The following is a 21,258-nucleotide window of genomic DNA, read 5'->3' as shown; positions in this document are numbered from 1 at the left end:
TAAGACGGGGAACTTTTATTTATGCCCTGTTCTGATCCTTTCCAGCATGTCTTTTAAGCTGACTAAAATACTTGACCAATGTATTGGTCAATGCTTGACCAATATTGGTCAATATTTGACCAAAAAACCCAAGTGCCAGTGAAAAACTCAGCCCCCAGCAAAGAAAAACTTCACTGAAACAGCCACAGAAAGACTTAAAATTGTAAGAGCTTAAGGTGGGGCACAGAGGTAGGAAACCTGCTGAAAGTATGTCAGACCTTACCTTGGAGCAATGCCACTTTTAGAAAGCCCAGAATAGTGAAAACTTATCTGGATTGTCCTGGAAATAATTCTGTTCACTGCTAAGTGCTTTTAAATTGTAGTTACCAAAGACTGCAAATCCTTTCCAGGCAACCAAATGCCTTTATTACAAAATTGATCTGGATTTTTACACACTGTGATCATGTTTCTTTACAGTCACAAACAAAAGTAGTTAACTTGTAAAAAAAAAAAAGTATTTCCATTCATTAAAAAAAAACAAAAATAAAACCAACAATAAAACCAAACCAAACAAAAAAAAACAAAACCAAGAAAAATCTTACAGCAAAGTCAAAGAAAACAATACCTTTGTTTTATTACGTGTTTGACTATGGTGACAAAGTGTTTCTAAGCTGCATAATGGGGGAGGCTTGAAAATACTCTTTGGAATTTTGTGTCAAAAGCAAAGGATAACAAATGGACTCAAAAGGAAAATGGACTCAAGAGGCCCTCTGTGTCTCCCAGGTGTTCCTGTGCCAAACAGAGGTAATCAAGAGATCACAAGCCCTGCTGGGGACAGTGCCAGGACTCAGTTTCTGTGGGACAAGGTACATTCTGGTATGCTGAAAACAAGAAGGTTGCTGTGCAGTGATGAGAACCATCAAGAACAGTGGACTGAGATGAAAGCCTTCAGTTTTGGAAGACGTGCAGGTTTCCAAGGATCAAATCCTGATCCAGCCTCCTTCCCCCCATGCTAGCATGACTCGTTTTCATCAATCTCTATGGGGCTTTTTTCTTGGGAAGAAAAGAAGGAAGAAGGAATGCCATTCTCTGCTATAGGTTGCAGTGATGGCAAGCACCTTTCTTGTAAGATTGGTTTGTCAGCCAAGTGTAAGTGAGTCTCAAAGTAATCCATGGACTCCCCTTCTTGAATCTCTGCTAAAATCTGGTAGTCCCCAAAACAAATGATGCACTTCCATGGCAGGTCGATTTTGTTTAGGTAACCCAGATCTGTTTGGTCCACACGGAGCTTTGTTTTCTTGCTCAAGTTCTTTATCTCAAAACAATGCTCTGGGCTGTTGAGTTTTCTGTAAAACTGCACAGAAAACTGGACCCGAGAAACCCGGGTATCCAGCAGGTTGTAGTGGCAGGCGTTGGGATCACGGCCAAACTTGGCCATTTCATCTGCCCTGACCTGTTCTCTCTTAGAGAAATTCAAGCAACGAAACATCATCTTCTCTTCTTGGCAAGGATGGTAAAAGGTCATGTGGAGACACGTTACTGTTTCTTCAGTTTCAGCCTCATCAAAAGAGGTCATGGTGAAACGAGCCCTCAGAACTACAAGATAGAGGTAAAACCACAGCATGAAACCACAGCAGGACCAAAAATAAAATGCTCATAACAAAAATAATTTCCCAAGTGCCAACGACTTGCTTGGTGACCACAGAGAAGGGAGAGCCTGCTCTGTGTTGAACTCTTCTTAGCTGCAACTCTGACAAACCCCCGTGATGGTAAATTGCTGCCAACTAGTTCTTCAGGAGGATCTCAGAGGTGGATTTATCTTTGGAAGAAATATGTCACATAGCAGTGACAGTCAGGTCTACTTTAGGGACTGAAAATGGAGTGTTAAGTAGCACTGTCTGGGTCTGCATGCCCTGTTTTACAGTGCAGCCCTTTGACTAGGAGGTGGAATCAGAGAAGCATCTGGAGCAAAAGTAGCCTGACTGTAGGCAGTAATATTTCAGGTGTGTATAAAGCAGTCTTTTGGCTCTTCAGTTAGAATTCACCTCTCATAAGAAACAAAACACAGTGTTTAGAAGTGACAGAATGTAAAACAGATGCAACAGCTGGAGTGTCAGCAAGACCTAAAAGAGGAATTGTCAACAGCTCTAGGTGTTTCCCAGCTATCCCCTGTAGAAGTACTTAACTAGGCATTAAAAATAAAATTAATTTTTGCTGGGTTTTGGGATGGTTTGGGTTTTTTTAAGCTTCTCACATGCAGCACATGAGACACTTATGAACTGAATTCTGCTCCAAAGTCTGAGCAAACTCAGATTGCATCCAAATAAAATCCATTAAATACTTTAGGAACCACTGTCATCTGGCCCTCTGTACACTCGTGGCCAGAATTTTCCTGCACTGAAACTTAGTCCAAAGAAAGGAAAGGCAAGGTTCTTGAAGTAGGAACCACAGCATGACTTCTTAGTCACTCACCAGAGAAATGTGAGCAGCCATTTAACTGGAATCACACCCTGCTTATGTTTGCCACATTTCTCCTTCCAGAGGAACTATCAATAAAGTTCTGCAATAAGTTCCCAACACGCCACACGCAAACCCCAAGGCTTTTGCACCAACTCTGTTCAGTGAATGATGCTGAAAAGAAGCTTACAACTTAATCTGTTTTCTTTATGAGTAGGTGAATCATCTCTGCTGTTAAGTATTCTGGCTTGTGAGGTTTTTAAAGCTAAATTATACCACTGTAGATAAACACCCAGCACCACGAATGGTGGTATTATCAGTGTGTCACTTGCTGTGTGCAACCTCAACAACCTCCTTCTTTTATCCTTTAACACAAAAGCAGTTCTGAGGCAGTATTTCAGCACCCTCCTCAGCTTGCTCACTTGAAGCAGGCTGCACCAGTGCTTCTACCAAGCTTAAAGAAATGGAAAATTTCAAGTAGCTCTCAGAGCTCACCTTAAAACAAACTAGGAAATGCCATCTGTGCTTTTGGCAGAAGTACAGAGAGATGCTGGGCTTGATAATGACTTTAAAACTTGCTCTGCTTCTGCTGTTGTCTTCTTTAATTGGTTTCTGAAATGCATCAGGACCGGGCAAGAGGATTATAAAAAAATACATTTTGATGTATGTGCCACATGCAACTGTGTATCAGGTCAGTGTAAAACACCGGATTTATTCACTTATCTAGGAATTTTACAAATGGCTAGATTTATTAAATAAGGAGAGGGATGAAGGGTCCCTGATGGCTTCATCAGCACCTGCTGAACCTGGATTTCAAGCAGGTCCCACACACTCCACTGTGTGTTCATCATCTCTGTGTCACCCCAGGCACCCCCAGCTCAGCATTCCAGGTTTATTGATGTGGGACTGAGCCATTCTTCCACGGAAATACTGAGGGAGTTTCTCTTGACTAGGTCGAATTGGAGGAGGAGAAAGATTTGGGGGAACTCCAACTGGAGAGGGAAACTTTCTGTAGTGAATACTCTAAATTAGATGCGCTGCGGATGTCTGTGCCTTCATTTTAGCCAAATAAATAATGATTTCGCCCGCCTCCCAAGTTAATCTCCTTCTGTGTGCATCCTTATCCCCATTTTTTTGAGTCAGGAAAGTGACACAGAGCATTCAGAAGAATCCTCCCAACTTGGGAACCGTGGGGGACCCCTCCTTGGGGATTCAGCATCCTGCTCAAGAGCTCTCCAGCTCTCCACCCTAAACTTCTCTCTCAGGGAGCTCTGCCGATTTACTTTTGGCAAATCAAAACACAGTGTTTCAACCCACGCATCAAGGAAAACAATCAGTAACATCCCTTTTGTCATTTAGCTTTCACTTCAGATGGCCGCGACCTCTGAGGCCGAGGCAGTGCAGAACATGGTTTTTCAAGCACGTGGCACCGGGACATTTTCTCTTCCCCTAAAAAAATGCTGTGCTGAGGCAGTTTTGCAACAAATAACCTTTTTCTTCTTTCTTTCTTTTTTATTTTTTTTTTTAATTTTTTTTTTTTTTTTTTTTTTTTTTTTTTCCTTTTCTTTTTCTGACGTTACAAGAGAATATGCCGGTGGAAGCCTCAGCTCTCCACCAAGCCGGCGGGAGCAGGAGCTCACCGAAGAACCCCCGGTACCGAGGAACCCCCGGTACCGCGGACCCAGCACACCCTCCCCCCGCCTTCCCCTCACCTTCTGCCTTCCGTCCTGAGGGCAGCGGGGCCAGGGCGCCAGCCGGAGGAGGTCTGTACGGGTCAGGATGCGGCTCCAAGGGCTCCTCAGAGACCAGTTGTGCCGGGGGACGGCCGGGGAGGGCTGTCCCGGGGCTGAGGGTCACTCGGACGGCGGTGAAGTCCTTCCCGCCAATGGGGCGGGAGCGGCCGTGAGGGAAGGCGGGGGAGCAGTGAAGGAGAGGCGGGGCTATCCGTGAGGGAAAGCCGGTCCTGGCTGTGAGGAAAAGCGGGTATGGTTGTCTGGGAAAGCCGTGAGGGTAATCAGGGGAATACTGTGAGGAAAAGCAGGTCTGGCTGTCAGGGAAAGCCGGGTTTGGAGGTGAGGAAAAGAGGAGCAGCCCGTGAGGAAAAGCGGCGCTGGTTCTCAGGGAAAGGCGGGCTGGCTGTGAGGGAGAGGCTGTGAGGAAAAGCGGAGGCTATCCGTGAGGAAAAGCGGGTCTGGCTGTCTGGGAAAGCCGTGAGGAAAATCAGGGGAATACTGTGAGGAAAAGCGGGTGGGTTTGTCAGGGAAAGGCGGGTTTGGAGGTGAGGAAAAGAGGAGCAGCCTGTGAGGAAAAGCAGCGCTGGCTGTGAGGAAAGGCGGGGCTATCCGTGAGGAAAAGCGGAGCTGTCCGTGAGGAAAAGCGGGTCTGGCTGTCAGGGAAAGCCGCGTCAGCCTCTGAGGAGAACCAGGTCCGGCTGTCAGGGAATTCAGGGATTCCGTGAGGGAAATCGGAGGAATCCTGTGAGGAAAAGCGGGTCGGTTTGTCAGGGAAAGGCGGAGCTGGGCGTGAGGAAAGGCGGAGGCAGCGGTCGGGGCGGGAGATGTTGGGGCGGTCTTAGGACTCATGGGCTCATGGTGGGTTTTTTTCCTAAAAGCGTACCGAGCTCTGCTTTTAACGTAATGAAAAGTTTTAACTTTAAAAATGGTTTTAATATAATGAAATGAGGTGCTGGAGAAGGTCCAGAGATGAGCAAGGAGGCTGTGAAGGGACTCGAGCACAAGTCCTGTGAGGAAGGGCTGAGGGCATGGACTTCAGCTCTGCCGGGGGAGGTTTAGGTTGGATATTAGGAAGAAATTCCTTACAAAAAGGGTGATCAGGCATTGGGATGGGCTGCCCAGGGAGGGGGTGGATTCTCCGTCCCTGGAGTTTTTTAAGAAGAGAGTGAATGTGGCACTCAGTGCCATGGCCTGGGAACCATGGGGGGAATGGATCAAGGGTTGGACTTGATCTCAGAGTTCCTTTCCAACCCAAATGATTCTGTGGAAAAAAACGGTGTAGGGCAATTCATCTTGGCTGTTTCTGGGGTTTATGTGGATATGGAAAAGCACAGGTGCTGGAGTAGCTGATTCAAACCAATAGTCACAGGGATATCAAGGGGATGATCCAGAGCTTGCAGGCTCAAGTTTCAGATAATATGATTTCAGTTTTGTCCCCCATCTTTGGTGAGCAGCACATTATAAGCCTAAAAGTTGACAGTTGGTGTTCTTAAATCATGTATTTGAAAATAACTCAGTCATTTGCTTAAAGCAGCTGTGGTTCAGCTTCATTGCAGTACCTTTGGGACAAAACCCTGATCTTTGCTTGCCTCTTGATATCAGATGAACTGAAAACTTTCAGCTTTACTATGAATTTTGAGGCAGCCCTGCCATCTGGTAGGGGAAAACACCCAAGCAATTCTCTCATTCGTTCAGCTGCTTCATTTTTCTTACTCAGCCAGATTACTCCTGAGCACAGATCAAGAGGCAGAGAACAGAAAAAACCTGTTTTACCTCCGTGTAAATCCTAGGTACTTGGTGTCCTCCCTCGTCTGGGCTTACACAGTGTTGTGACGAGCAAGGTATTGTGCCTTGATGGGTGCTGTAGGTTTAATTGCTTTGGCACAGGCATTGAAACACCGTTCAATGAGACAAACTACTTTTCATGTGTGGATTCCTTTTATTTATTCATCAAACAGGGAAATTACTCGTGGCTTGATAAGTCCCTTGGTAATTCTTGTAGAATAGCTTTTATCTCTACACAGGCCAGTATGTCTGCTGAGTTTGGCCTTCTCTGCTTATATTAGGAAAAAAATAAAAAAGGGGTTAGACTATGTTTTACAAGAAGTCATGCTGAAAAGCAGAGAAGGAAAAGAAATTCTTCCAGGCTTCTCTCTTTAGCAAAGTGCCATTCCCGCAGCAGGCAGGGCTGGGGGTGTGTGCCTTCTGGTTACTGCCTTTTGGAAAAGCCCGAGTTGTGCAACTCTGCTGTTTATTGCATCTGTTAATGGTTATTATTCCTGCCAGCCCTTTGGTTCCGGAAGCAGCCTGCTTCCTGGGCCATGAGAGACCTTTTCTGGTAGGATTATTTTGATACTTGTATATATTGAGGTATGTAAATACCTTTTTTTTTCCCTAGGATTGTGTAACCTCCTATTAACTACATATTCCTTATTAGTTTATGTTTAAATATAGCTCTGCATAATTTCCTACAAGAGAGAACAGGAAGTAGTTTTACTGCTCCTCTCTTCTGTCAATTTCTAACTGCTTGAAATGGTGCCAGGTTCAGGAAAACAACTCCAGGTTTTCCCTGTATGAGAAAATGAAATTCAGGAGCTCTGTGTTTGTGGGGTTTTTTTGTGTAATCTTCCTGCTAAAACGGTTCTGTGGTTTACCCGAGTTCATTCCTCTCTTACAGTCACTTCTTTGTTTTTCTCAAATTTCTTTGGTCAAAAGTGAAACTGCAAATAAACGAGTAAAGCTTTGTAAGGCTGAGCTGCCCTGCATGGTAAGCAAGCTGGTGGGACCTGGGCCAGGGGAGCTGATGCCAACATTAACCTCATAGCCCTTGCTGCTCTCCTGTTTTCTGTTGTCTGCACAACCCATTCCTCCCCTGGGGTTGTGGTTTTCCCCAGACATGTTTTCCGTTCTCTGGTGTCCCTGGAGTTACTAAAGGGATAATGCAGGTGATGGAAATTTGAGCCTTCACAAGCTGGACTGCAAAGCTGGTGGCACACTGTACCCCCTGGATTATGAGGATGGCGCAGTGTGGTGTTTAAGAATAAAGATGGAGCAAACCAGAGCCCCATTTCTAGTTGCTTCCCAGCTGGCTGGTTGTCAGATACTTGTATTTGTTGCCTTGCCAGCCCCTAGAGAAGAGGAAGGCCTAGGAAGAGTCGTGCTCCTTACTCTAAATAGATGTTTCCTGCATAACATCCCCCCAGTGTGTCCTGGCTGTGTAATTAAGGGTGGCACATTATCCATGCTAGCTGTCTGGGCTAATGAAGTATTTGTAATGCGTAGGCTGAAAGGCTCAGGTGGTTCTGGCTTGGCTGTAGTGGTGTCTTGTTTTTCTAACAACTGATTCATAAGGCTTCAGATAACTCCAGAGCCTAAATTGGCAGATCGGGAAAATGGAAAAATACAAGGAACTCTTACGTTGCTTTCAGTTGTGATCATCTTTGAAAAGCTGAGAGTTCCGATACCAACCTGCTCCTTTCTGCTGCTCCTCTTTGCTTCGCAGCCCGAACCACCTTAAAGCTGTTGAGGGCACAGGGCCAGGCGCCAGTAGGTGGCAATGTGTGACCAGACATCGGGAGCCACCATTTGTTACAGGTTTTTTACGTTCTGCATCGTTTGTTGCGTTGCGTTTTAATTTTTAAAATTTTCGAACAGAAAAGGGGGAGGCCCTTCTTTAAGACACGTGCATTCCAGTGATAAAACAAGATATTCTGCTGGATGTCGGTGTGAGAGGGAGGAGAGATGCACGGGCTGGAGTGTGTACCCTGAGCTTTTAGATCCCAGTGCCAATAACAGCTCCACTCCATGAAGCAGATAGGAGATCTTCCAAAGGAAGGAGAGAGCACAGTTCCCTCTGTGTTTACTTCTTTGATGTTTGCTTACTCAGGAAACAGAACTCTTCCATTTCCCCTCTCACCTGAGCTGAATAAACTGATGAGGAAGGTCACCTGGACTACTGAAAACTATTTCTTACAAGCTGGACTTCATTTATGCCACTCTCAGGCTTTTATTTTGTTTTTGACACTATGGTCTGCCCTTGGTCCTCCTGAACCCTCTGGTTTATCTCCTTTGCTTCTTTCTTGCCTGTCTGCTGTCTCAGTTTCTCTTCCATCTTCCTGCCCCTCTTGCTCTCTGTTGTTCTTCCCCCTCACTATCCTCTTGATTGTTTTTCCTACCCCCTCTGTGGCTCTCTGCACCCTTTGTTTGTTTTTTATTCTGGGGCCTTTCACCCTCTGTCTGGATTCTCTCCCTTTCATCCATCCCACTGCCCTTTTTTCCGCTTTCTCCCCAGTCTGCTTCTGCTGCTCAGGACCAGACACCTGTGGAGAGACTTACAGGGTGAATAAAACCACAGTCACAGCAAGGAAATAAACCCCAGGAAGAGACTGGGAGGTGGAAAAGACTGGTCTGACTGTTGGCATTGTGCAGGAAGACCCAGTAGTGGGTGACTAGCATTTCCCTCTTTCTTCTTTCAGAAGGATGGCTGCCCTCTAGATAAATAACTGGTAGAGATCCAGGGCTAGAAAAATGAAGGAACACTGTGGAAAGAGGTGGGGGTGTTCCTTGTGACTTAGAACTCCTTCTTCTGGACAGTTTTGTCTTTAGAGGGATGTTCATACAGCTTGGTGGGAAAGAAGCTCCTGTAAGTCCTTTAAGTCCAGCTTTCATGGGATAAGGAGACGGAAAGGAAGAGTAAGGGAGGTTCACTGCCATAGTGCAGGTGCTTATTTCTTGCTCAGAATGAAATAATCTTTGAGCTCTTTGAGCTTGAAGAAAGCTCTTCCTTATTTTCCTTTTTTAATTATTATTACAAAGTTGGAACAAAGCCTGGAGCCTTAAGCATGTTGGAACATCACTTTTCTCAGGGAGAATGTTTTAATGAATTGCAGAGGAGCTGAAAATGAAAAAAACACAATTCTCACAGCTTAGAAAAATGTTGGGGATGAGTACTTTGTACCCAGCTTCTGACTGTAACTGTGCTCACAGGGTTCCCCTGTGTCTGGTAATGGTAGTTAGAAAGCTGGGGGGTTTTGTAGGTGAGCCCTGATGGAGTTGCTTTTGTTTAATAATAACCAGGAGTCCAATTTTCAGCTATTTGTTAGGCATCTCCTCTCTTTGTACGTGGAGCTGAAGTTTTGCTCCCCTAGTTGTTGGTCACTACACTTCTAGCTGGCAGATACATATCCCTACATTTGTTATTTTGTGGCACTTCCCTCAAACTAGGAAGAGAAAATCTCTGGCATGCAGATGAAGCTTTTCCTTCTTTAATTGCTTCCAAGAAGTGTGCAATTCATGGATGATTTTTTTTTCCCTCCATACAGACATCCTTTGAGCTTCACTGATCAACTGTGACCATTAAGATAGCAAGAGCATTCTTCACACACAAAGGTTCCAGTAGAGGTAAATATGTTTTCCCTTGGTTCATAGCTCTTACATTTCTGCTTGATGTTCTCTGTTGCCTGAGAATAGAAGCTTCCAGCCCTCAGTGCACTTTGGAGTAGCCTCCAGAACGCCATCTCTGTACTTCTTTACATTCACCACATGAGGGACGGCGCAGTCTTGTGTCCTGTGTATGTACTGGGGATGTAGTAGCAATTCTAAATGTGTTGGATTATCAACATTTGGGGTGAAATACTGTTTTGATAGCAAGGGGCTTAAACATTGCCTTCACAGAGACCAAGATTTTTCCACAGAGACTGCATCTGCTCGCTCTGTCTAGTCTGAGACTCTTTAGGTGGGGATAATTTCATGTGCCCAATGCAGGCTGAACAGAACAAACCTTTCCCTTCAAAATCAGAACAAAGAAAGTTAGTTTGAAGAGTTGAAGATAAGCACTAAAATAAACTGTCTTTTGCTGACACATAGCAGGACCAGCAAATATAGCTTTCCTTCCCCCTCCTTCCCTCTGGATTTGTATAGATGTTAAGGTGTTAAAGATTCCCCATTCTGTGCTGAGCAGCAATAAAAACCTCTATTCCATTATCTCAGTTTATAGCACTTAAGGGCACCCAGCTGTGAGAGATGCAGCCTGCCTTGGAGGTACATGACCCTTGGTTTTGTGTTTTGTTTTGTTTTGTTTTCTTTAAAGATATAAATGCTCATGTCCCCAGCTACTCTACCTGTTGGGGAGCTTCATGGCACAGGGTGGCATTGTTTCCTACAGCTGTAGGCTTTAATTGTAGTTTCTAGTGAATTAGTTTGGTATTGCTCCTGCTCTCTAGCTGGCATCCTAAAACTAAGCAAACCAAACCCTCCCAAACAAAAAAAAAATAAATAAAAAAGGCTTGGAATCTTCCCTCACAGAAGTCTGTCCCTCACAGAACCTCTCAGGGATGCAAACAGCAGGATTTCACAGCACAGGGAGCATTGGTTTATGGCTCTGTGCAGGGTCTCACAAGGGAACACTGTTCAATAGGCTTCAAAGTGATTCAGCCCTGGCATCACCAGGGCTGTGGCCACATGTAATATAGCCTGTAGCTCTTTAAAGAGGATTAGCCTTAGATCAGGGACAGCATTCATTGCTGGATTTCATGTAAAGCAGAATATGCTAATGCAATGGAAATGGCTACAGCAAACATTGCATAATAGTGGAAACCTCAAAACTGAGCATTGTGTCTTGATATCTCTGCGGGAAGTCACACTTTCATATTCTGTTTGTTACTTGGAGAGAAACTGAGCTCTGTAACGTCCCCACAAGCTCTCTGGGGTAAAGAGCTAGTTTGCAGTTGTACAAGCAAAGTTAAAAAAATAACAACACACTTGGTAGGTAAATTGCAAACTGCTTTAATGGTCTCATAGCTCTCCAGTGGAGACAAAACCCACCCACATCTTAAAATTTCTACATTTGTGTTTCCTCTGGCTGGCATAGGCTTGGTTTGATCCTGCATTCACTCCCCATCTGCCTCCCCTTTGCTTTAAACACCATGCTTGGGCTCACAAGAGTTTCAGCATCAGTCCTTCAGGGACACAATATTTTTGACACACGTTTCTGAGCCATTTCATCATTTTAAGGCACTTTCTGTCTGTACATCAGCCTCAGCTGGCTGTGCAGTAGGCGTGGTTTAGCTCTCCTTTTTCAGTTTTATGCCAGTCTTTTGAACACTTCAAGTTTAACATTAAATATATGAGGGGGAAAAGCCCCCAAACTTTAAGGGGACCTGGGATTCAACCTGTCTGACTTGAAATGTGAGAAGTCATGAACATCTCTTAGAAAATGGTTTTAGTGGGAGCACTGGGAAACCCCTGACTGCTTCTGAAAGCCTCGCCTGTGTTGTTGCACTCAAAGGAACCCACTCTTACTGTTTTCATGTAGTTTATTAAACCCAGAGTCATCTTTATTTTTACTGCAGTGTATTTGCAAGCTTCAGAGGGAATTTGTTACCCTCAGAGGAAGCTGACTCAGGTGCCTGGACTTGAAATCTTTGCCTGTGGAAGCATTCAGACCTGTGCTTTGCTCCTTTACATGACTGAGCAGGCATTCATGGGAGGCTCCATCTTAACAGTGTGTATTTGTGGCCTGGGAGTTTGATGCCCACGCAGGACATAATGCTAGATATCAAATGGAGTGATAGACTGTTACGGACCCCTGTGGGCCATTTTGCTTTTGTTTATTTACAAGTGATGACTTCAAGTGCCTCATCCCAGTCTGCTGGGGAATAAAAGTCCAAAGAAAGCCTTTGGGAAGAAGGTCCTTCTGGCTCCATTTCCAAAATGTGGGCTCTCAGTGCTTAGTAGTTTTTTCCTCTCCCTCCAACTCCATATTTTAGGATTTTGTTGTTTCTGGGATATTTCTTTTTAATGGTGGTGGATAGGGTTGTTTGTGGTTATTTTAATTTTTATTTTGCCATTTGGAAGGGGTTTTTTTCTGTAGATGTGGAGGGTGGTGATACATATTCATGAAAGAGAAGTCTTTCCAGCCCCTGCTTGCATTGACAAAGACTTAGCTGTTTCACACAGCAAGCTGACTGGAATTGTGTGGGGCCTGCCTGACCAGATTAGAGCAAACAGCAAGCTTATTCCTCCAGTTGTCAGGCCTCCCCTTCCTAACAATTTCCCCAATTGTCATTTTGACAAGGCTGTCATTAGGTGATGGCTTCTTTTGGCCATTTTCAGATAAAGATAATTTCCTTAACTTCCATTTTATTTGACAACAAGTAGTTTGGGAGAGAAAGGAAGTGCTTCAGTAGTTTATGGATTAAGGGTTTGTCACTTCAAAGGCATCTTTGATCTAAAAATATGTGCTGTACCAAATTCATTATGTCCTTTTTTTTTGTCTCTTTTTTTTTTTTTTAGAACTTTTTAATTTATTGATCTGCCTTTTTTTTTTTGCATCCCCTAGTAGTACACAAGATAGCAATGGTGAGGGGGGAAAAGCACCCAAATGGCCTCTCTGAAAAGTCATGACCAGGGCAAAACAACAGGTGCTTTTGTTCAGCACCCAGCACCAGCTCCCTTGGAGAACTGGCTTTATCCAGAGGGCCTGCCATGGGAGGGATGTGGGTTAAAAACTGGGATGCAAAATACCTCTGAGTAAGGGCAATTTTGAACTCAAGCTCTGGAGATCCTTTTTCTTTATTTATTTTCTTTTTTTCCTATTTTTTGTTTAAAAGGAGTAACTGCAGCTCTGTGCCTGTGCTTTGCTAAGAAAACCCAGACCTCACTCTGACAAACAAAACCAGAAGAGCTCTTTTCCTGCTCTGCTTGCAACTTAAATGCTCTTGCACAAAGCACTGAGCTCAGCTTTGGAGCAGGCAGGTGCAGGAACCATTGAGGATGTTGCTTACCCAACCCCATGCTCCCCAGGAGGCACCCTCAGAGTTGGACTTGGTGATCCTTATGGATCCTTCCACCTCCAGATATGATTCCTTAGTGCAGGGCTGCACGGGCAGAGGTTCTTTTTGGGTACTTGGCTGACACTGCTGCAGGACAAGTGGGATATTCTGGAAGTCTGAATATGGTTCAAGAGCAAGGATTTGCATTGCCTGCCCCTGTCAAGCACCAGGCTTCACTTTGACCCCTCCTTTGCTTTTTTAGGACTGCCAAAAAGTCTGTTCTTTGCTGTAGCAGTGTAAATCCATCAGGGTAGCCCATTACACTGGCCTTATGCAGGCTTGGCTGAGGCTGGGATTTGTTCTGTATTAATATTAATATATTTTCTGCCTAATTACCTCAGCTTTTGCTGTAATGCTACCCCTGCATTATACCCAGCCAGCTCACTACCTCCTTGCTGCTGGAGGCTGTTCTTGATCCCATTTCTAAACAGAAGCACTTCTGCTTCAGCTCTGGCTGGGGTAGCTGTGCAGAGGCTGCCCTTTTTTTTTTTCTTTTTTTTTTTTTTTTTTTCCCCCTTTGCCTGCTAATTGGCTGAGACCACCAGAATTTGGAGGACACAGATGTCACTGATAGTTTGCCTAGGGAGCACATTCATGCCCATCTGTTGCAGTCTAGAAGGCTGTTCATATATCCACAAGGCCTTCATTTAATTCTTGTCAGAAAGTAATGTAAATCCAGTTTACCTCAGAGGTCACAGCCAAGATTTATGCCAATGAGCCCCCTGCAATTTACACACACTGTAGTTGTATAGGATGAAAAGAAAGCCTTTCATGTTGGTGCATATTAACAAGAAAGCTTGCCTTAGGAGAGGCTTTTTGATTGAGGTTTTCCTTATTTTAATACAGCCAATGCCAGTTGGTATAGGCAGCTTTACCAAAAGAAAACATCTAATCTTTAAGCCAGGGAAGTAAACTAACTAACTAAAGCCCCTAGCAAATAGTTTGTTGGTGTGGGTTTTTGGAGGGGTTGTTTTGTTTTGGTTTTAAACCATCTTTTCTCTTTCATATGGCAAAGCCTCCACCTGCTGAAAAGAAAGGTAAAGCTCTAGGAAAACACGAGCATGTATACACTGAAATAGTCAGGAAACTGAATTTGCTTTCCATGGGAGATGATATCAACTCAATCACTGAAACCTTTGCTAAATTATCATAAGCATGTTTGCTGTTTTTTCCCCCTCTAACTACCAACTCTGAAACTCAAGCTGAGCCACTTATTTTTGACACACATCGTGGTAAGGATGCCAGGAGGCTCCTGCTGTGTGATGTGCATGCTCCCTGTTACCTGCTGGAGTTAAAAATGCCAGCCTCAGTGTCCCCCATTGTAGGGACAATCTTCTGCAACTTTTTTTCAGTCTCCCTACAGAAAGCAAGGGGAAGCAAAACATCAGAGGATGGAGTGAAGATGGGACCATCACTCCATCAGCTGCAGGGGGGGTGCAGCTCGAATAGATCCAACACTGCAGCTGTGTCACAGTTTCTCACCCCTGCTCTCCTTATTTAGCAAGAGGCTAAAGATGTTTCACAAGCTCCCTCAAAAATTGGTGTGCTTGTTGCTTCACTGGCCATGATTAAACAATTTGTGGGTAGCCCGTGAGCTGCTGTGTGCAGTCTTCATGTTGGGCTGTTGATTACTTGATTAGAACAAGGCAAGTGTGTTTCCTGGAGTCAGAGGCAAGGATTCCTTCCCTGGCACACATGAAAAATGCTGTCCTGCCACGTTGTGTTGGCATAGCTTAAACACACTGGAAATAAAACCTAGAAGTGCAAATAGTGGAGGTACTTGAACTGAAAAATAACTGTTAAAAAAAGAAACACTCCTGAGTGCTCCAGTTATTAAAATTGCTTGTAAGAGCAGGCAGAGAAAAGCAGCAGGCAAAGATGCCTCAGGATGTGCCAACAAGACCACAAAAGAGTTTCAGAGTTACAGCAAGCACCTCTGCTTCCTTAAGCCCACTGCAGCTTGAGGGTGCTCCTTTCATTTACACCAGCCCTGCTCAGAGGGATCCTGCTCCCTTTTCTTCCTTCCTCTTCCCTAGTTTGTCCAGCTGATGGATTTTTACCTTGGCAAACACTTCCAAGTGTCACAGGCATGAAAATCAGTATCATTTGCACGGCATCATAATGACCAGAGTGGTTTGGGATTAGGAGGGAGGAGAGCAAAGCATCCAAATGAAAACAGGGCTCAGATTCTAAGTTCCAGTGTAGCACTTAAAATAATTAAAATGTTTATTTGAAAGTCAAAGCAGCCTCAGTCATAAATAACTATCCATCCCTCGATTGATTGTGCCGAGTCCCAACCGAGAGCTCTGGGAATAAGGTTTATTTGCTCCCTGTTGGGATTAATCCATAAATGTAGTCTCCACATGGAACTCATCAGGTCTTTGCTTCCTCTTCATTAGTCACCCTGGAACTGGAGGGTAGCCTGAATAAGATGAAAATTAGGATAATATATTTTCAGAGAGAAAAGGTCTGGCGATCTCTAATTTGTGTTTCAGGACCATAATGCTGTGGAACATTTCCCAAATGATGTTGCCTGAGAACCTGATGCTTGTTACCCTTGCTTGCTGTATGTGAAATTTGGATGTGGCAATTACCTCTTCTCTTTCTTAAAGCCTCCAAACTTAATAGTGGTCTTAAATGAGCCAGATTAACTCCCAGGCTTCCTTCTATCCACAGCAGAATGCAAAAATTCCTTTCTCTTTATGGATCTTTTGGTCTTCTAGCCCAAGGGCTCTGGAATGCCACAGTATGGCCCATTTCTTATTAAGGAGATCATTTCACTGTAGCCCACCCAGTGCCTTCTTCCCTGCCTCCCTCTTTTTCTGAACCCCAGTTCTGATTAGAGGCCAAAGAGGAATATGCTTTCTCATCCCCTGGGACTTTGTAATTATTTTTTTATCATATTTACTGCAATAAGTTACTTTAATCCAGGCTTCAACCAGAAAAGACACAGATATTTTTATTGTTTATCATTCCTGTTTTGAAGCAGCTAACAGTTTCATCAGCCATCAAGACACTTGATGCCCAAAGCTGGAATAAAGGAGCTTTCCTGTTACCAAAAAATGCTGAAGTCCTCCCTCAGTTTGCAGCAAAATTATTTTTATTATGTGTTTGGAAAGTGATCACCTCAGCATTTGTTTGTGTGTCCTTAGAGAGTGTTTTTATCTAGATAGTTTTTGATAAAAGCTGTGGGGTTTGTCACTTCAAACCTGGAGTCTCCTTCAAGTACTCTTTGTTAGGAGTTAACAGTTCTTTTCTAATTAGTAAGCACTGAGAGGGTCCTGAAGGTGTCCAGAAGTTTGTGCTGGCTCTGCTGTTTGGCTTTAATCTCAGCTCCTGCATTTGCCCCAGGTCCACAAGCTGCAGGCTTGGTTATTTTCCTGTCCCAGCTGTCACTCAGTGCTCCAGCTGTCACAGAACACAACTTACCAAGTAGCATCTGTGTAAAGGATGCTGCTGGAGTTTAAAGCTTTTCGTTGCATTTTAAGCTGATTTTATGATGCAAGTCATTGCCCCTAGTGCTGGGTCTCAAAAGGCTCTCCTCCTTCTGGGGACTAATGTACAGTTTATTGCACTTTTCTCTGTGGTTCCAGCACTTTATTGGTCGCTGCTGTTGTAATTCATTATTTATTACTCTCAGAGTCTTGGCTGTTTATTCAGTTCTTTGACAGAAAAAAAAAAATGGACTTGAAGAAAAATTTCTCACTTGCTGCCATTCATCTATCACTCTTACAGGGCTGGCAGTTTCCCAGTGAGTTAAATCTTTACAATCCTAGGAAGCCAAGTGCTGTCCTTCTCTACTAATTTCAGCTTCCCTGATAAGCCCTGTCAGTTCTTTGTGAGCCTGGCAGTCTGTGTGGCTCACAAAGCCACGGGGCCCTCCTGCTTACAGTGAAGAACCCAACATCATCTTCCAGGCTGCAGCCTGCCCAGTTTAAAAGACTAAATTTGGGCTCTGGGCTGCAGCATGGGTAAGTTGGAGCATGCCTGTAAGCTCCTTTTGATGCTCTTAATGCCGTGTTATTTTTTATCTAAAGGCAAGTGTCCCAGCACTTGTTTGCATTTTCACAGAAAACTGTGTTTATGGACATGGATTGGATGGGGCTGCGAGGTGGCAATCAAACACAGGATTTTTTCAGCATCCTTCTGCATGCTCCTGAAGCAGTGTCCTCCACTCACTGGGGCTGAGGTCCTCCCTGGATCTGAGGTACACTCAGATGTGCTGGGAGGTTACCAGAGAACCAGTTACCACTCCCTAGGAAAAGAGGTTTTTTGAGAAATCAATTACACAAAGGCAGAGAGTCAGGGCCAGATGGCAGGGATGCTTCATCCCAACCTGGGAGGTACTCGTGGGATGGCTGCACGCTCCTTCCCACAGGGCAGGGTAATCAGATAAATCAATTAGCAGATGTCAGTGCAGTTAACTGAGCAAGCAAGGCTACCATAGGTGTGTTACTGTGATGATAGCCTGCGTGTCCCCTGATGGATACCCAGCAACTGGATCAGCTTTTTGAGAACTGGGAGAGTAGGAGAAGAGGACTCTGCTTGTCCCCAGAGCCTGCTTTCTGGGTGTTGTCACCAGGCTCAGATGCCTGACCTTGCTGACCCGGAGGTGCCTAGGGAGAGGGGACTTTTGTGAACTAGGAGGTGGAGTAGGACCTTGTGCTCTAAGCAAATCCCATCAGTGTGGTGGCTTTTTAAAAAAATATTTATTTATTTATTTATTTGTATTGGTGACAGATAGTTCAGCCCCATCTCCTGGGTGGACTTTGGACCATGCCGTAGCTTTGTCTCTGGCTGGAGCCCCTAAATGGGTTTGTGCCCCTTGTGCCTGGTCCATCCTTTGCTACTGGGGGAACAGCATCCCAGCGCCCCATTACCAGCACCTGGCCCTGCTCACCTGGCCCAAACCAGCAGGATGGTGGCTCTGCTTGCTCTTACTTGGAGCTTAAAAAGATGAAGAACCTTTCCCTCTGCTTTCCAGTACCAGGATGGGGAGAGAAACATGAGGAGAGGCCTTGAGCTATAAATTTTGCATTTGCAGCTTTCTTCTGACTTTGCTGTATTTAGGAGTTGTATTCTTGGACTGTGTTGATACCTTCATGTGCACCTGTTTTCTAAAAACACCTTTTCAGTCCTCTCCTAAGACATGCAAGAGTGCTTGGAGCAAAGGAAGGTAGAAACATCAGCATAGGCAGAGCTCTGAAGAGGAGGGGAAACAGCAGAAATCCCACCTCAGTGTTTTGTTGGAGGGACGGGAATTGAACCCAAGCACAGACTTTAACCCACTCGTGTCTTAAGAACTCTGACCTCACTGTTTTTTCCTGGTGGGTTAATTTTTTTAACAGCTTTCTCAGCACAAAGTTGGTTGCCTGTGAGCCACAACCACAGCAATGAAACCTGTGCTGTCCCTCACAGCACTTTTTCACTGTATGGGCTTTTTTGTTCCTTCATACATCTCACAGACCATGAGAAACTTGACCTTGCAGCACCTGAGCTTTCCAGCTGCCCATTGCCTGGCCCAGCAACCAGGCCCCATCTCAGCTGGCAGTTCTGTTCCTCTCACCTGTGTGTGACATTCAGGGGAGAGATGAGGCACAAAGTGTGTGACATAGCACCAGCAGGACATCCCCAGCAGAGCTAAGACCTGCAACCAGCTTCTCTGTTTGTCAGTCCAACACTGGGCACTTGATAAGCCCTGCACTGAGAGCTGGACTCAATGATCCTGAGGAGTCCCTTCCAGCTTGAGATATTCTATGATTCTAACCTGTGAATCTCATTCTTTAACCAGAGAATGGTTAATACCCTCCAGAACATGAAGAGTTCTACACTCTGCGCTTGCTTTTTGTTTTTGGTGCCAGGACCTTCTTGTGCTGTGCTTAGCAGAAGGCAGCCCTACCAAGGTGTGGGGGTTGCACAGGCAGAATTAATACCAGCAAAACACCACTGCCAGCACAAATCCAAGCCTCACATGCTAGGAAGTGCTGGGCACTTAACAGCATTGGTCTTGCCTAAGTTTTTATCCACAGCTCTGCATCTAGATGATCTTTCTCTTCTCCACCCTTCTCTCCAGTTACTTTTAAACACCCCTCAGGTTCCTTTTTACGGCTACTTTTTAATGTCTTTTTTTTTTTTTTTTTTTTTTTTTTCCTCTGACATTAGTCTGCACAGTCAGTCCCAGCCCCGCCGATCAGCTCTGCCTCCAGGCTCTTAGCTGATGAATCCCATCTTTTGCCCTGCTCCACCTGCCCTTCCCCGGCAGGCTCTCTGATCCTCTCGCCTTTCGCTTGAGTGCCTCTCTTTTGCCCTCTGCTTTTCAGTCTGGCAGCTTGCTCTTACTTTGTGCCGTTGAGAACTCAGGCTGGCTGCCACCAGCTCCGGGATCCAGTGATCCCAAAGCTGCAAAAGAGAGAGGGGAAAAACCTGCCTGGGAGCTGAGCTGCTCAAATGTAAATAGTTTTTTAGTCAGTGGAACAAACTATGTCTGGATGTTTGTGCCTTGAACTCCTTTTTCCTCCTTCTTAACCTTGCTGTTTCCTCAGTTTTAAAAATGTTTTCATGGAGGCTGTTTCTGACTACATTGCTTCAAACTGTGGGAGAAGTTCTTCTAAGTGAAACCCTCACTAAAAGGGTGGGGGAAAACAAAACAAAACAAAACAAAACAAAACCAACCCCAAGTATTTATTTTATGTACTTATTTTTTGAAAGCTGCTTGACTGTTTGGGCAGATGCTGAGCCTGGGCTGAAAATGGGTTGGGTTTTTTCTTCCTTATTGTTGATGATGTCTTCAGCACTTGAAGGGCTTGCAGTGGAAAAATTGCAGCAGCTGGGTGAAGGTACAAAGAGATGTCCTTGGGCAGAAGCAGTCCAAGCACTCACTGACAGACCTCTACCACTGGGGACTTCCCCCAGAATTATTGTAGGGACTGGAAAGGGTTTGGTGTTGATACCCTGCACATCTCTTTTCCTCTACTGTGGACTCAGAGCCTGAACCTGGCGTTGAACACCATTTGTGCTCCACCACCTTGACCAGCTCGTGGTAGGAGATGGTGTTTTGGGGTTAGCATGAGAGGAGGTGAGAGAGCAATGTCCTGGGGTAAAAGAGACAGTCCCCGTGGTCTGGTGAACACACACACCCATCCTCCAGGAGCTCGGAGTGTGCAGGGCTCTGCCACTCGGTCCCGGGGGACAGCCTGAGCCTCCCAGGTGCCGAGGGCTTCGGCACAGCCCGGCTCAGCACTTGCCTGCTCGGGGTCTCCCTGCTACCTCGGAAGCGTTCCCCTGGCACACTTTGTCACCCAGACCCTGCAGTTAATTTCACACACTCCTCTAATAAAGTCCTCCGGGGCTGTCATGTATTTTCATGTATTTCCCCTATTATTTCTCCCTGCTTGAGCCTTTCAGATAATTGATGATACTTTAGTTAATCATTTTCCCCCTCCTTTGTTCGCCAGGTACCTCAGCCTTGAAGGGATCCTTTTCATTTAGAACCCGCGTCTTCCCTTAAGTAATTGATCACCCTGCACCCGGGGACACCCAATTCACAGCCGTGTGGGATCAGCCTTCATGAATAATCAAAACGCCGTGGCCAGGCTGCTGCAGGAGTGCCAGCGAGCTCTGGACACCCTCCTGTCAGCAAAGGCTGAAACAAGCGAGGAAGACGAACGAGAATACCGGCGGTGCCAAGGTGAGGTCCTCAGGAGAGGAGCAGGACCACGGCAGCAGCCGCCCCTCCTCGGCCCTGCCCTATTTTTCTTCTGCTGGCAGATGAGTGTCAGGAGATGGCTGGATTTCGAGGCCATGAATGGGATGCGGGCAGGGAAAGAAGTCCACTTTGTTGCAATGAATTGCTGTCAGTTCTAATTTTAGGCTTCAGTAAACATGAGGCTGGAAGGAACAGTTTAGTTTGGGGAGAACAATGCCCAAAAGTTTGCTGATGCACATAAATTTCAGTTATTAGAAAGAAAGAAAGAGAGAGAGAGAGAGAAAAGGATGCAACTTCTGAATAAGGGCACAAATTTCCTCCCCTTTCATAGGAGCTGGGGGAGGACCTTTTCTGTTTGTCAGCTTCTCCTAATATATTAAAGAGCTCATTGCCTGAATCTTTATCTTGTAAAATGTGTGTGACCTCTGTAAGTGCTGTATAAAGGAAAAAAACAAAACACACAACTTGCAATATCCCTCTTGATAGGAAAATCCATGCTGGCTACTGGCTGGAATTAAAAAAAAAAAAAGTTAAGGAAGCAGTATTTGGGGAA

At 45.1% G+C, this 21,258-nt stretch overlaps 2 protein-coding genes across 9 annotated transcripts in view; one reads left to right on the top strand and one right to left on the bottom strand.

Moving 5' to 3' along the window:
• Positions 1-566: 566 nt before the first annotated feature.
• Positions 567-4,925, bottom strand: TIFA (TRAF interacting protein with forkhead associated domain). Of its 2 annotated transcripts, XM_030449785.1 has the most exons (3): positions 4,149-4,925; positions 2,932-3,048; positions 567-1,575 (listed from the first exon to the last, which is right to left on the bottom strand). In XM_030449785.1, exon 3 carries the CDS (start codon positions 1,553-1,555, stop codon positions 992-994), a length of 564 nt encoding a protein of 187 aa, XP_030305645.1. In that variant the 5' UTR covers positions 1,556-1,575; positions 2,932-3,048; positions 4,149-4,925; the 3' UTR covers positions 567-991. The 2 variants fall into 2 exon arrangements, with proteins under 2 accessions (XP_030305645.1, XP_008495612.1); XM_008497390.2 differs by lacking the exon at positions 2,932-3,048.
• The window catches only part of ALPK1 (alpha kinase 1), a 43,158-nt gene continuing 25,987 nt past the window's right edge, over positions 4,088-21,258 (top strand). For 2 of the 7 annotated variants that reach the window (XR_003987523.1, XM_030449777.1), the window contains exons 1-3: positions 4,088-4,199; positions 9,491-9,569; positions 20,455-20,687. Coding sequence is in view for 6 of the 7 variants with exons in the window: in XM_030449777.1 (XP_030305637.1) it covers positions 20,567-20,687 (121 nt within the window). In the remaining variant the exon portion in view is untranslated. Of the gene's footprint in view, positions 4,200-4,843; positions 4,928-6,452; positions 6,540-9,490; positions 9,570-18,283; positions 18,328-20,454; positions 20,688-21,258 lie in introns of those variants that run through there. The other 5 variants (XM_030449780.1, XM_030449779.1, XM_030449778.1 and 2 more) reach the window with 5 other exon arrangements.

This window comes from Calypte anna, chromosome 4A, assembly GCF_003957555.1.
Source record: "Calypte anna isolate BGI_N300 chromosome 4A, bCalAnn1_v1.p, whole genome shotgun sequence".
In the NCBI taxonomy this organism is placed as follows: domain Eukaryota; kingdom Metazoa; phylum Chordata; class Aves; order Apodiformes; family Trochilidae; genus Calypte; species Calypte anna.
This window is presented reverse-complemented; position numbering and strand designations above follow the sequence as displayed.

Bases quoted from the DNA above. Each gene is read 5' to 3' on its own strand.
- TIFA (XM_030449785.1), bottom strand. From the start codon at position 1,555: ATGACCTCTTTTGATGAGGCTGAAACTGAAGAAACAGTAACGTGTCTC.